A 15,627-nucleotide genomic window follows, 5' to 3' on the forward strand; every position below is an offset into this window, starting at 1 on the left:
AAATCTCTTGCTGGTCAGCTGATGCACAGTGGGACGCAGGGAAGGCAGCCCACCAGTCTCAGAAATATGTTACTTTTGTGGCTACATCTTGTTTTTACAGTTTAATGGTAGCTAATTAACCAGAAAATATATTCTAAACAAAAACTAATTATCTTGTCATCACTTCAAAAGACATATTTAATACACATTAAAGCAATTACATATGAACTAAAAATAAAATCCTATGTCCCCCACTGGCTGAACAAACACCCCTGTGGCCAGGGGGACCCCAAGAAAACCTTAACACTGAGGCTATAATGGGGGATGGGAAGTCAGACAGGCCTGATACTCCCTCCCTTTTGTGGTTTAGACACAACAGACCAGCGGTAACGTTAAGCTAGAGACCATAAGACTGACAGAATGGACTCTGTGGCAGTAAGATGCCAAATTATAAACAGGGCCTAAGGCTGTGCTGGGGGAGGGTGAAGCCACACACGGCACACTTACAGAGAAAAGGACGTTCCCACTGCTGTCAGGTTGCCTTCCCTCCAGCAGCTAACTAAGCACTGGCCTCGAGATGAGCAACATTAAGCAACTGCAGCTCCACCAGCCATTAAGTGACCCCCAGTCCTGCTCCAGGACCCGTAACTACAGCTTTCATTGGACAGAAGACTGTAACTTTCTCCTCATAAGAAAATGTTGACCTGGGACCGGTTCTGGCCGGTTTACAGAGGCTGCACATCTGCATGCCTTCTGTCCTGAAAAGACCTCTGGAGGTACAGGGCCTAGTCGTAAGTTATTTATTTATTTATTTATTTATTTATTTATTTATTGACAGAGTCATGCTCTGTCGCCCAGGCTGGATTGTAATGACGCAGTCTCAGCTCACTGCAACCTCCGCTTCCCAGGTTCGAGGGATTCTCCTGCCTCAGTCTCCCAAGTAGCCAGGACTACAGACACATGCCACCACACCTGGCTAATTTCTGTACTTTTAGTAGAGAGGGGGTTTCGCCACGTTGACCAGGCTGATCTCGAACTCCTGACCTCAGGTTATCGGCCAGCCTCGGCCTCCCAAATTGCTGGGATTACAGTCGTAATATATTCAAAGGTTTACTCTGCCCCACAGAGTGAGATTGGGTCCTGTGTTACACAATACGCATGTGTCAGGACCCCCTTCCTGAGTATTCATAGCTCCTCCCAAAGCCTGTTGACTATGTATGTTTAGCCAACCTGTTCAGCGTAGAGCTTCTGCCCCAACCCCTCCTCCTTCAGAGAGCCAGCTCCCATCTTGGCCTGGGGGATGGCCACCTTGCTGGCTGTAACCATGTATACGAAATAAAGTTCCTCTTTTTCCAAATGTATAAATTGTCAGGTTTTTATAAGAGGGATCTGGTCATTAACCCACTTTTTCAAGTGCCTTCCTGGGCAGATAGGCTAAATCTACATTTTAAAAAGGAGATTACAGCCCGATTTTTCTGCTCTTCTCCTCAACAGAGAAGTAGGTATTCACTGCCTCCAGTTCCCCTCCTGCCGCTGTCCCCAGAGCCCTCTGCAAACTTGTCATTCCATAGTCACTGCTCCATCCGAGTCAGTAATGGCCTCCCAGTCACTACAACCAAATGGTCCATCCTGTATACTCATCACACAGCATCACAGAGCAGCCACTCCCTCCCGTCTTCAATGGGTCCTGGAGTGGGTTCTCCAGGAGCCCACCTCGCAGGCTGCTTGCTCATCCTCCGCATCCTCACCCCTTCAGAGCTCTGTCCTTGGTCTTGTCCCCCATCTGTCCTCCCTCCTGGGGTGACCTCACCCAGTTTCCTGACTTGAAACTCTAAGTGCTCTCACCTTGATGCTCTGGCTCTGACTTCCCTGCGTGCTCCAGGTTTGTCTGTGCAACAGCGCTATGTGTTGACAGCGAACCTCTGCTCGGGCTGCACCGCCCCCACCCAGCTGTGCCTTTTGCAGCCCTTCTGTTGCAGAAACTCCTTCCTTCCAGGTGCTCAGACCACCCGAGAGCAGTCGTTCCTAAGTCCCTGCATTCTCTCACACCCCATCTTTTCCATCAGCGAATCCCAGGGCCTCTGCGGTCAAAGCGCTTTTCTCTGAAATCTGACTGGTTCTCACCACCCAACCCCACGTTCACCACTCTATCCTCATCCCCGTGCCTGGTCAGCCCAGCTGGCCACTTGATTGGTCTCCCTGCTTCCTCTCTTGGGGTCCTCACAGGCTATTCTCAGCAGAGCATCCACGGTGGCTCTGTGAAAGCCCCAGTCCATCACGATCCTCTTCTGTTCGTGAGCCCATCTCACTCAGAATTCAAGTCCCCTAAATGGCCTGCCCACCGTCCATCCTCCTCCACTTACCTCCCTGCCTTGACTCCAACCCCTGGCCTCCCCTCCACTCACTCTGCACCCATGCGGCTTCCGGCTGCCTCCTGCCCATGCCAGGCATGGCCCTCCTTCCTGTCCTGGCACTCGGTGGTCTCCCCTCCTGGCCAAGCTTTCCTAGACGTCTGCATGGCTTACTCGTTATCCCTGAGTCTTCTCCAGTCACCCCGTGCAAGATTCCAACTCTCTCCACACACGTTTCCTTCTTCCCTGATTTTCCTCTCCAGCTCCGACTGGAGTGGACGAATGTTCCTGATTTGCAGCGACTGTCTTTTAGTGGTGCAATACCATCAGTGCCCACTGCAGCTATACTGAAAGAAGTTCTGATTCCGGACATCAATCCCATAGGGACAGTCTCCCTGATGATAGCTCGACTTCACATTTTTCAACTTTACGATGGGTAGATTGGGTATTAGATGCATTTTTGACTTAGGAAGAGCTTATTGGCGGGGAGGGTAGCCCCACTGCAAGTCGAGGAGCACCCGTAATCGCTCAGTATGCCAGAGAAAACCACCCGCAAATGAAGAAACGATCGGCCCTGTTTCCCCAAGACTGCACTGGGAGCTCCGAGAACCTGTAAGGTAGCCATCTGGTGTGCAACGGTGCGCTACGAAAGGGAGGTGGACGGGGTTGGGAGACCGAGGCAGGCAGTCGGCTCGAGCCCAGGAGTTCGAGACCAGCCTGAGCAACATAGACCCCCGTCTCTACAAAAAATTTAAAAATTCGCGAGCCTGGCAGCGCGTGCCTGTGCTCGCAGCTACTTCCGAGGTGAAGCAGTAGGATGGATTGAGCCCAGGAGGTCGAGAGTTTAGAGAGCCGAGATGGCGCCCCTACACTTGGGCTCGGGGTACCGAGCGAGACTCCGCGCCGGGGGCAGTGGGCGGGAGGTAGGGCTCAGGTGCGGCGCGCTCAGGTGAGGACGGCCCACATGCCCGCCCACCGCCGCCAAGCGCGCCCTCCATTGGCGGTTCGGTGGAGAACCCACGCTCCCATTGGCCGATGCGGGATGGGGGGCGTGTCCGGCCCAGCGGCGCCCTGAAGGCGTGTCCGGCCGCAGTCCAGGTCCTCCCGGAGTTCCCGGAGAGTAGGGGCGTTCGGCGGCGCTAGTCTTCAGGGGAGCGCCGGGCGCACACCGGACCACTGCGGGAGGCCTAGCGCCGAGGGCCGAGGACTTGGCCTGCGCCCGCCGACCCCAGCTACCCTCTGCAGTCGCCCAGGCGTCCCTTCCCCCCTAGCCGAGCGACGCCGGGCCCAGGGCCGGGGTCGGCAGGCGCAGGCGCATTGGACGCCCCCGGCAACCCCTGCGTCCCGCCCCGTCCGCTGCCCGTCCGAGGAGGCGGAGGGCGATGACGTCATCGAGCGGGGCGACGGGCATTGGGCGCCATTTTGAAAAGGGAAAAAAATCCCTCCCCGGCGGCGGCGGCGGCGGCGGCCGGGGCTGAGCGCTCGGCGGTAGCGGCGCGGAGGCCGTCTCCCAGGTCCGCCGCGGTCCCCGCCCGTCCCGCCGCCGGCTGCCATGGCAGGTGAGGGGCCTGCGCGGGCCGGCGGGGGCCGCGGGGGCGGGCGGGGGCCGCGGCCCGCCTGACCGCCCCGTTGTATTTGCAGGAGCCGGAGGCGGCGGCTGCCCCGCGGGCGGCAACGACTTCCAGTGGTGCTTCTCGCAGGTCAAGGGGGCCATCGACGAGGACGTGGCCGAAGGTGAGGCCCGCGCCGCGCCCCGCCCCGGGACCTTCGCGGGCAGCCCCGAGGCCGACCGCGGCCTCCGGACCCCAAGCGCCCGAGGAAGGCAGGCAGGAGGATGGGGGCCGGGCGGGGCAGGGGCCAGGGCCGGGCTGGGGGCCGTGGTGGGTGACCATCGTGGGGTGGCCGTCGTCTGTCCGCTGTCCTGGCCCGCGGGGCACGGGCGGAGGCGCCGGGCCCGCTTCGGGGCTTATGTAAGTCACCAAGGTCACGGGCGGCCGGGCCCTCCGAACCCAGCGCCTGGGGCTGCCTCCTGCCCGGGGCGGAACCGTGGAGACCGCGGCGGAGTCGGGGACGGGAACGGAGTCCAGATTCTGCGCTCGGGCAGCGCAGCACAATGGCCCAGAGGATGGGAACGCGCCTAGGGCTGGGTCGGGGCCTCGGCCCCCACCCGGCTCTGCGTTTCCTCGCCGGTGCGCTCTTGAGCAAGCTGGTTGCCTCGGTTTGTCCACCCTTAACAAGAGAGCTGGACGCCCTGATTGTTAAGGTCTGCTTTCTGAGGTTCTAAAATCCTTAATTTTACTGTGAAGTATTGCTCCTTTCTCTGTTGATATATTTTGAAGTCTCTACTCCAGATTTTAATCTTGAACTTTACGGTATTACTGGAAGTTCGCTGGTCTTTTCCATAAATCATGCCCTTAAATTGGTCCAGGCGCAAAGTTTTAGGGTGGTAGGAGGAAACTGGGGAGTGCCTCCCGCCTCAGCTTCCCATGAAGCTTGCATGTCACCCTCGAGTGAAAAAGCTGTGTAGCTTTCCTTCTTCACCGTTGAATGGAGAACTTGGTCGAGTCTTAGAAGTTTGATTAATATTTCAGATTTAGAGCCATAGAGTGACTTGTTGTTCATATAGCTTAACGAACATTGTAAACCTTTAACCTTTTCTTAAAAATGATTTGTGTTTGCACCAAATACACCTTCCCTGCCTCAAGTTACTAGAAGCCCCTTGTCAGACATTCTGTTCGCTTCCCTACATCTCAGCCCCTCCCTTGACCTTTTACTCCCTCTTCCCTACCCTGTACCTCTCCCTGGCAGTGTCTGGTTTGGTGCTTGACCCCTGAGGACATCTGGAAGTTCTAAGCCCCCTGGCACAAACAGAGCCTAGGTTATTAAGCAGGTGAAACTGGGCTCTAAGAAATGCATAATGTATACGGTTTGAGATTAAAACTAGGTACATTTTATGTGATGTAAAAAGTTTATTGATTTTATTTAAAATACGTTACCTTTTTTTGTTTGATTTTGTATATGCCAAGCAAGTTTGAAGTGTGACTTCTATTGCAAGTAAAGCAAAACTTGTTTGGGAGTAAGGAAGGTGAGAGGGCTTAATGCCTTCCTTAATTTCTGTTTTTGTGGGGTTTTTTTTTAACTCTTTTCTTTTTTGGAGACAGGGTCTCGCTTTGTAGCTCAGGCTGGATGGAGTGCAGTGGCGTGATCTGGGCTTACTGCAACCTCTGCCTTATGGACTCATAGGCCCATCTGAGCCTCTGGAGTAGCTAGGACCACAGACAAGCGCGCGCCACCACACCAGGCTAATTTTTGTATTGTGGTAGAGGATTTCGCCATGTTGCCCAGGCTGGTCTGAACTCCTGGGCTCAAGTGGTCTGCCCACATCAGTCTCCCAAGGTGCTGAGATTACAGGCGTGAGCGACCACACCTGCCTCGTTTCTTTACTTGAAAAAAAAAAAAAAATGATAAACTGAATGAATTAAAATTTAAGTATAACTAAAGTAGTGTATTTTACCTGTGACTTTACACATGTGAAAATAGCATTCTTTCTTTAAAAAAAAATTCTTGGGCCAGGTATTGTGGCTCATGCCTATAATTCCAGCACTTTGGGAGGCCAAGGTGGACAGATCACTTGAGGTCAGGAGTTTGAGACCATCCTGGCCAACATAGTGAAACCTCATCTCTTTTAAAAATACAAAAGTTAGCTGGGCGTGGTGGTGCATGCCTGTAATCCCAGCTACTTGGGAGGCTGAGGCAGGAGAATCACTTGAACCCAGGTGGTGGAGGTTGCAGTGTGTGGAGATGGCGCCACTGCACTCCAGCCTGGGCAATAGAACAAGGCTCCATCTCAAAAAAAAAAAACTTGACAAATACTTTGTTCTCTGAATTAAACTCATGGGAACTTTTTGCAGTTTTAAATCCCTATTTTAAGTTAAATTTTGAGTAAATCCAAAAGTTTGGTATTTTGAGTTGTCGTGGTTTATTTTTTGTAACATTGTTTTGTGGTAATTATCCACACGTTTTGGTTATTGTAGGTATTCACAGCTTTCTATTTTAATCCGTGTATGCTTTGGCCATAGTAACCCATCCAGATTAACACATTTATAACTCACCATCGATTTGTCCCATAGTTGTGATATTCTTGGTTTGTATGAAGACCACACAGTCAGTGATGATGAAGGGAAGTGTAGTCGTTGGTCACCAGTGATTGCTGAGCAGCAAGAATCGAGAAGCTGGTCATGCCCAATGCAACCTTGAGGGAGAGATGTTGGTGAGAGATAAGAGATGGGTGGCTGGGTGTGGTGGCTCACATCTGTAATCCCGGCACTTTGGGAGGCTGAGGCGGGTGGATCACTTGAGGTCAGGAGTTTGAGACTATCCTGGCCAACATGGCAAAACCCCGTCTCTACTAAAAATACAAAAATTAGCCAGGTGTGGCGGCACCCACCTGTAGTTCCAGCTACTCAGGAGACTGAGGCAGGAGAATCGCTTAAACCCGGGAGGTGGAGGTTGCAGTGAGCCAAGATCGTGCCATGGCACTCCATCCTGGGCGTCAGAGTGAGACTCCATCTCACAAAAAACAAACAACAAAAAAAAATAGAGATGGGCAGTTCACAGGGGTTTTTATTGTGCACCGCTGCGCAGGCTGTAGAACTTGAGGTATAGCAAATTTTATTTGTTTAGATTTGTGGCTCGTGAGGCATTTTGTTCTTGAAGGCTCTGTTCTGGGCCTAGTTCAGCTCTGTAGAGCTCTACGGCAGCCCTGCACTCTGGCCGTCTTTCTGCCCTCTCTACAATGGGTAAGGAGAAAGGGCCTTAGAGATTGAGGCCTGGGTCCTCTCCTGACTTCAGTGGAGTGGTGCCCAGGGCACAGGAGGTGGCGCAGAGGTAAGAGCAGGCACTCCTGACTTTGGAGGTCATGAAGTGAGTAACATAGGAAAAGTCTTTGGTTTTTGCTTTGATTTCTGTCTTGTTTCTAAAACTAATAGTTTTGGGCTGTGGGTCAGAATCATAAGCTCTGATGAAAGTGTTGGCCTTTGTAAAATTTGATGCCCCCCCAATTTTTTTTTTTTTTTTTTTTTAAGAATTGGGTTTAGCTGTGGGTCAGGTCATTTTGCTAAGAGTTATGATCCCACTGGGTAATCAGACTTCTCATCCCCTGCAAGTAGGAGTAGAGCTGAGCTTTACTAAGGAAGTTATCAAGTGTCCTGCTGGTAAGCAGGTGTATGGGCAGCAGTCAGTGGTGACTTGCCTCTCCTGCCCTTTCTGGAAGGTGAGACTAGGTGAGTTCGTATGCCAAGGTGACCAAGAGTTAAAATAGTAAAACCAATTCTAAATGGTAGTTCCCTTCTGGAAATTAACTGTTGTGCAGATTTTTTCTGCATGTTATGGAGTCACCTTCACCCAGCCCCTGCTCCCTCTCCTGGAATGTACTCATTCAGCATGTGATGTGTTTTGCAGTGTCACATGGTATTTCATCCTTTGCTTCTCTCTCTGGTAGACTGTGAGCTCCTCAAGCTTGAAGGCTGGGTGTCCCCCTTCCCACCCCAGCCCTTGTAGAGGACCCGGCACGAAGGTCATGATAGGTAACAGTTGCTGAGTGGTCATTCTGTGCTAGAGATTGCGCGCAATGCTTTTCCCACATCAGTTAATCTTCACACAACCCAGGAAGGAGGAACTATTGTTCTTTCCAGTCTCAGATGCAGAATCCAAGTTGTGGGAGCAATGAACTTGGGTTACAAAGCGAGTATGTGGCAGGGCCAGGGTTTGAAGCCGTGCCGACTGGCCACAGAGCTGTGGAGTTCTGTATTGCTTCAGTGACCATTTGCAGCCAGCACAGTACTGACAAAGCCGCCTTGTGGCATGTGGCCGTCTAGTCTTGGGACGGAGCTGTTCTAAAGCTCCGTAAAAATCTTACCACCAAGAATCGTATGGAAATGTTTTTGAAGGCAAATGAAAATGGAATGCCTTTAAAGGAAGTGTGTATCAAAACGATAGAACGTTAGTAACAAGGATTCAAGAATAGCATCGCTTTCCAACCAATTCTCAAACTATTTGAAGAGTAGATCTCACAGAGACAGTAAGTGAGTGAAACACCTGCGTGTCAAGCAAGTGCTGCGGTACCTTTGCCTGCGACGTCACTTTGCACATGACTGCAACCTGCTTACCTGCAGGGAAGCTTTGGGTCTTGCTCCTTTATATGTTACACTAATTGCTGCTGTGGAGAAACCATGGGGAGGGGTTGGGGGAGGAGAGTCTTATATCCAACCCGGTTTTATATAACTTTATAGATTGATAACAGCTGGTTCCTTCTCAGAATTTGTAGTTTTAAGTGTATTGAGTTTTTGTTGATTTTGCTTTAATCAGTTTCTTAATCCATGATCTATTGCTTTGAATTAGACATTAACCTGTTTCTCAAGAGACACACTAAACAAAATTGAAGGTTTGTTTGCTTAAGTCAAGCTTGAATCTGGCCAGTTGTGTAAGTAACATGGATATCTGGTTAATCTGGTAGGATAGACTTTCCAAGGGGTTTACATTGGTACTTTGAAAGAAACATCTGAAGTCACAAAAAGGTAACAAAACTTAAGGTAACTTGAGCATCAGTACCAGAAAGTTACTGTGTTTCATTGAATGTAAGATAATGTCTGGTTTGGTGGCTCACCACTGTAATCTCAGCACTTCAGGAGGCCAAGGTGGGAGAGGATCCCTTGAGCCCAGCAATTTGAGACCAGCCTGGGCAACATCGTGAGATGTTGTCTCTACAAAAAAAAAAAAAAGTAGTTTAAAACATTTGCCAGGTAGGGTGGTGCACACCTGTAGTCCCGGCTACTCAGGAGGCTGAGGTGGGGGAACCACTCGAGGCCGGGAGGTAGAGGCTTCAGTGAGCTATGATTGCAGCACTGCACTCCAGCCTGGGCAGTAGAGTGAGACCTTGTCTCAGAAAAAAAGAAAAAATATGTAATATGTAATATATATAACATATCTATAATATATATTATACAACATGTCTATGATATGTATTATGTATTATATATAACAAAATATGTATTATGTATTTTATGTTTGTTATATATAATGTGTATTGTGTATTATATATGTCTGAAATTAAGTATATCTTTTACATATGATTTTTTATAATATCTTTTATATGTGTATATATAAAATCTACATCTAATTTTGGAAATACTAAGATGTAGGGAAATGCCCTGAGAATCAATGAAATATGGTATTGGTGAATGCAAAACTTGTCTGTCATATTTATTGATTTCTTCTGTGTGTAGAAAATGGGTGTTTAGTATTTATCATTGATTTTTTTTTTTTTTTTGGTCTTGAAGGGACATGGTGTCTGCTTATTTGGGTTATTCCTGGTCTGATTTCTGTATTCCATTGTAGAATTTTCATTTACTTAATATTTATATCTGTGTCATTAAAGAGAACCTTTCAGGAAAGCATCCTCTGGGGAAGGCCGTCAAACCAGCAGTCAGTCTAGTAACATTTTGCAGTTTGACTTAGAGAGTTTCATAGGAAGCCTCTGTCTTTAGGAAATCAGTTGTGTGCCTTACGATTCACAGACTCATCATGCTTAGTACAGCCAAATCTTAATGCTCTGGAGGCTGGCCTGGTCGTAGGTACGTCGTGAAGTTAAGTTTGCAAGATACATGGTGGTATTGAGTCATAGCTGGTGATTTTCCATGTTCCCTGATTTTAAGCAGTCTGCTGTTCTGATGGGAAGTTCCAGGTTGGGTCTGTGTCTGCTGTTTTCAGCTCTGAGGGCCCCTTCCTGAGCCTCAGCTCGCTTATCTAGAAGTTAAATCGGAAGATTTTTGTTAAGATCAAACAATGTGCAGTGCTTTTATAACTTGAAAAATGCTTTTCAAGTGTTAGATACAACTGTTAATTCTTTTGTATTTTAAGGTATTGGGGCTTGGTTTTAGCTATATTTAAACACAAAACACAAAAATAGTTTCTTGTTTTTTTTCACCTGCTTCATCTCCACCTGCCCAGATCCCTTCCACTGGGCCTGGCCTCTTAATGTTTCCATTATTATTCAGTGATTATTGCCATTCCTTGATCTTTGCCTCTGTTTCTTTCTCTCCCTAAAGTATTCTTTTTGCTTCCTGTTCACTCCCTAAGCCCTGCTGATCCTTCTAAATCCACCTCCAATCCCCCTTGGCGAGTCCCTGCTCCAGCTCCCCTCAGCGTTCAGTGTCGTCTTAGACTCCCTTTCACTCCCTATTCCATGTTGTTTAGCAATTGGCTGTGTCCTGCTTGTGGTTCCCTAATTTTATCACGCGTGTCATTAGGCTTGTCTCTCCCACTGGATGTCAGTCAATGTATGGAATGTCACTATACTACTAGGTGATGGAGAGGCGTTGTGAATGTGGAATTTGGTACACATCCCTTTTCCCCCTCTTCAGGCTTTGTGTTAATTTGGCAAGTTACTTACTGTCTCTTTTCTCATCTATAAAACAGGTACTATTACTTGTGACCATTGCAGGGTTGCTGTGAAGATTCCAGAAAATGTATGGAAAGTTCTGGCAAACAAACACGTAACTGGTAACTGTTTAGAGGCTGTTGTCTTAAGAGACCCTCTTGCGTAGGAGAATAGCTGGCTCTCTCACTCCAGGGAGCCAGGGAGCCAGTTTAAGAAAAATGAAGGGTAATGCAGGGGGCCAGCTTTCAGCTTGGCACATCTGAAAAGTTCACAACAGCGTACCAAAGGGCTGCTAGTGCTGGCTGTTGGAAATAGAAATGCAGTTCTTGCCTTCAGGAAGTTCTGTTCGGACACAGACAAGCAGGTGGGTCCTTGCATCATGGCTGGACCAGGGCACATTGAGGCAATGTGAAGAAGTACCCAATACACAGGCTTGGGTCGGGAGTGGAGGGAGGACATCAGCGTATAAGGAGAGGGAGGAAGGGAAGGGGAGAAGGAGGTTCCAGGTGGAGAGGGCTTGGTGTGGAGGTTGGACAGAGCATGGTATGTTCTGAGAAGTCAGTGCTTGGCATGGTCTGACTTCTGGCAGAGAAGGAAGTGGCTGTGATGAGCAGGAGGCTGGCTGGGGCTGGATGATGATGAATAAAGGACTTGAATACTGTGCTGAGGACTCGGAGTGATTGTGAGCTTTTCAGATCCTAAGCGGAGGAGTGACATCAACTTTGTTTTTAACAAGGTCACTCTGCCCTTTGGAGAATGGATGGTGGTAGGTAAGAATGGAGGTAGGAAGTTACTGCAATAAAGGTTGGGAAAGTTGGCTTACTCTAGTTTCAGGGTGGAGAAGCTTCTTTGTAAAGGGCCAAATGGTAAGTATTGTAGACTTTGAGGCCATACTGTCCCTGTGGCAACTACTGAATTCAGCTCTGCCTTTAGCAGGAAGACAGCCATAGACCCTGCAGAGATAGATGGGTGTGGCTCTGTGCCCTGCTTCCACATGGGCATGCCTACAGAAACAGGCAGCTGGCCAGATGTCGCCCAGGTTGTGGTTTGCTAACCTCTGCCCTAGAGTTGGTTCGCAACGTCTGTTGGTGCTGGAATACTTTTATGTTCTTAATAGTTCTACTCAGGATCCAGAGAGCCTTTGTGCTGGTTATAGCTGTTGACGTTTTCTATATTTGAAATTAAAAGAGAACAACTTAAAATATTTATTTTACTTTAAAATAATCTACTACATGTTAACATTTTTAGTGAGAAACAACTTTTCAAAAACAAATTGAGCGAGAAGAACAGTGTTTTTTTACACTTTTGCACATTCTTTTAAAATATGTGGCTTAAGAGGTGACGGCTGGATTCTCAGAACTGCTTCTGCATTCAGTGTGTTCCAGTTACTTTATTGAAATGTGTAAAGAAAATGTGGCCTGACGCTTCCATGTGGGCAGAGGGGGGGGGTCATCCCGGAGGCTCTTCGTGATGCACCATAACTCGACCGGTGGTAACTTGAGTGTGCCGGCCCTGTGGGGTCAGTGGCGTTTCTGTGCTCTCTTCCGTCAGAGCCGGCCCTGTGGGGTCAGTGGTGTTTCTGTCCTCTCTTCCGTCAGAACCGGCCCTGTGGGGTCAGTGGCGTTTCTGTCCTCTCTTCCGTCAGAACCGGCCCTGTGGGGTCAGTGGCGTTTCTGTCCTCTCTTCCGTCAGAACCGGCCCTGTGGGGTCAGTGACATTTTTGTGCTCTCTTCCGTCAGAACCTGAGGTTTGTCTTGTGCTCAGAGTGGGTCTTTTGCTCATGGACATGATATGGTTACCATCACATGGGGGTTGTTCGGAAATGTTGTTACATAGAGGAGTTTTTTTTTTTTTCTAAATGTTAACACATTCCATTATATAAAATTGAAGAAAATCATATTTTTTAATGTCACCACTGACCTCATCAGAAGAGAAAGTGAGAAACTGTCTAATTAGCAGTAGTAGATAAAAGTTTTCCAAAATTCTAATTTTCTGTTGAAAGCTTGGATTTTATCATTGGTAACAAATACCGTCAGTTATTTTCTGTGAAATGAGAGGCTCACTGTGTTCATTTTCAAGTAAATTTCTGCCATATACCAAACTCTTAATAAACCAAAGTTGGTCAGTTTTTTCAAATAAAAGTGGCATTCCATGAAAAAAAGGGCTAGTTCAGTTTGTGTGATACTGTGGAATGTGTATTTGGTCTTCACTAGTACACACCTCCTAAAATCATTGGGCTCTTCAGTGGTGTCTTTTGGGAATGAGTTGGCTAAGGGCTGGCAACCCCTGGGTAACTTCACAACAGGGGCTAGTCAGGTCACCAGGAAGACCTAGGCAGGATTAGAAGGTTGGGACTTTCAGCCCTAATCCCCAACCTTGGGGAGTGGTGAGGGGCGGGGAACTGAAGGTTAAGCTGATCACCAGTGGCCAGTGATTTAAAGTCTTGCCTATGTATGGGCTGGGTTTGAAGATAGCTTCCAGATGTTTCTGTAGGGGGGCCCGCCCGAAGAGGGCATGGGAGCTCTGCATCTCAGCCCCCATCCCTCGCCCTATGCATCGCCTCCGTTTGCATCGCCTCCATGTCCTTTGTGGTAGCCTTTATAATAAACCGCTAAATTAAAGTGTTTCCCTGAGATGTGTGTGCCCAGTTGGGGTTGTGGACACTCTTGATTGATAGCGAGTCAGTCAGAAGCACAAGTAACACAACGTGAGGCTTGCTGTTGGCTTTCGAAGTGGGGGGCGGTCTTGTGGGACAGAGCACTGAACCTGTGGGATTTGATGCTTTCTCCCAGCGTCAAGATCTAATGGAATCAGGGGACCCCGGCCGGTGTCCGGCTGCAGAATCGATTGCTTCCTTGCTGATGGGAGAGGTCGCCACACATCCGGTGTCTTAGGTGTGCTGTGAGGATGTGATGGGAGAAACTCAATTTTGTGTTTTGTTTTTCAACACAACTACTGTGTGCTTTTTCTTGGGACAGTTGTACTTGGGGATGCAGCAAAAGTTCGTTTGTGGCACATTTTATCACAGGGTTGGAATTACATAAAGTGGAGAATTATTTTAACTGTTCATCAGGGAATAAGCTAAGCAAACCTGGCCTTTTTCCTTTTTCTTCCCCTTTTTCCCTGCCTGTGTAGGGTGTGGAGAGAGCTTGGGGCTGCTGCCACAGATCATGCTGAGCCGCCAGCAGCTCCACCTGCCCTTGGCTTTGCTCATCCGTGGAAATGACAACAGCATGAAAACGGCAGATGACGTACAAGGATTATGATGAAAATAGTCTCGACCTCATGGACCCTCTGAGAGGTTCTTGAGGACCGTTGCATCCTCAGGGGCCCACAGACCACACTTTGAGAACTGCTGCTTGAATGCCAGCCATTAGCAGTAGGAGTGAAGGACAGGGCAGACTTCAGGGTTCACTGTCCACTCTCCTCTTTACCAGATTGTACTGGTTTTGTCTCACAATACAAAAATAGAGTGTTTATTATTTAAAGAAAATCAAATGATAGAACAGCTGAGAACAGCTGGATCACGAGCACAGAGCGAAAGTTCCTCTTCATCCCACTGCTGTCCTGGAGCCTTCCTCAGAACCCACTGCTCTTAACTGTATCTTTGTAGATCATTTTCTATGTGTTTATATTTTAAAACCTAGTTTGTGTATCGGCAATCTTTTCTAATCCACAAATGTGGAACCTTTTTCTAGACGTTGAATAAGATTTTCTGTGTTACTCAATATTGTTTTTTGCTATTTCTTTTCCTTTCCTTTCCTTTTTTGGAAATAGGGTCTTACTTCTCTGCCACCCAGGCTGGAGTGCAGTGGTACAATCAGAGCTCACTGCAGCCTGATCAGGTTCAAGCAGTCCTTTCCCTACTTAGCCTCCCGAGTAGCTGGAACTAGAGGTGTGCACTGCCATGCCCAGCTTTTTTCTGTTTCTTTGTAGAGACAGGGTTTTGCTGTGTTGCCCAGGATGGTCTTGAACTCCTGGACTCAAGTGATCCTCCCACCTCGGCCTCCCAAAATGCTGGGAATACAGGCGTGAGCCATGGCATGCAGCCGCCACTTGCCTTTTTTCATTGAGAGTCAGTAATTGGAGATCTGACAGTGAACCGGGCTTTCTGCTCAGCCATGCTCGAGCTCATTTGACCCCCGGCCGCAGCCCCTTGAGATGTAAGTACTACTGTGTTGCCTTCATCATATACATGAGACGATCGAGTATCAGGAGGATGAAGTGACTTCGTGAAGGTCTCAGAGTTAATTGGTGCCATTCCCATTATTTGCACGCAGACGTTCTGAATCCAGAGCCCACACTTACATTTTTAACCAGGCTGCCTTTTTATGTGGCTCATTTCGTCCTTTTTGATATCTGCATAGTATTCTGTTACTTATTAGTACTCCCTTACTTACTTAGTACTCCCCTACTTACTTAGTACTCCCTTACTTACTTAGTATTCCCTTACTTATTAGTACTCCCTTACTTATTAGTACTCCCTTACTTACTTAGTACTCCCTTACTTATTACTATTCCCTTACTTAGTACTCCCTTACTTATTACTATTCCCTTACTTATTAGTATTCCCTTACTTACTTAGTACTCCCTTACTTACTTAGTATTCCGTTACTTATTTAGTATTCCCTTACTTATTAGTACTCCCTTACTTATTAGTATTCCCTTACTTAGTACTCCCTTACTTACTTAGTATTCTGTTACTTATTTAGTATTCCCTTACTTACTTAGTACTCCCTTACTTATTAGTATTCCCTTACTTACTTAGTATTCCCTTACTTATTTAGTATTCCCTTACTTACTTAGTACTCCCTTACTTATTAGTATTCCCTTACTTACTTAGTACTCCCTTACTTATTA

General features: G+C 48.0%; 1 protein-coding gene across 2 annotated transcripts in view; it reads left to right on the forward strand.

The window, feature by feature from the left end:
• The first annotated feature begins 3,442 nt into the window (after window positions 1-3,442).
• The window catches only part of PPP2R2D (protein phosphatase 2 regulatory subunit Bdelta), a 50,990-nt gene continuing 38,805 nt past the window's right edge, over window positions 3,443-15,627 (forward strand). The window contains exons 1-2 of one of the 2 annotated variants that reach the window (XM_007964450.3): window positions 3,443-3,889; window positions 3,972-4,064. In XM_007964450.3, the coding sequence (XP_007962641.1) occupies window positions 3,883-3,889; window positions 3,972-4,064 (100 nt within the window). In that variant the 5' untranslated portion in view covers window positions 3,443-3,882. Of the gene's footprint in view, window positions 3,890-3,971; window positions 4,065-15,627 lie in introns of those variants that run through there. The other variant, XM_073019459.1, reaches the window with a different exon arrangement.

Source organism: Chlorocebus sabaeus, chromosome 9 (genome assembly GCF_047675955.1).
Source record: "Chlorocebus sabaeus isolate Y175 chromosome 9, mChlSab1.0.hap1, whole genome shotgun sequence".
NCBI classification, from domain to species: domain Eukaryota; kingdom Metazoa; phylum Chordata; class Mammalia; order Primates; family Cercopithecidae; genus Chlorocebus; species Chlorocebus sabaeus.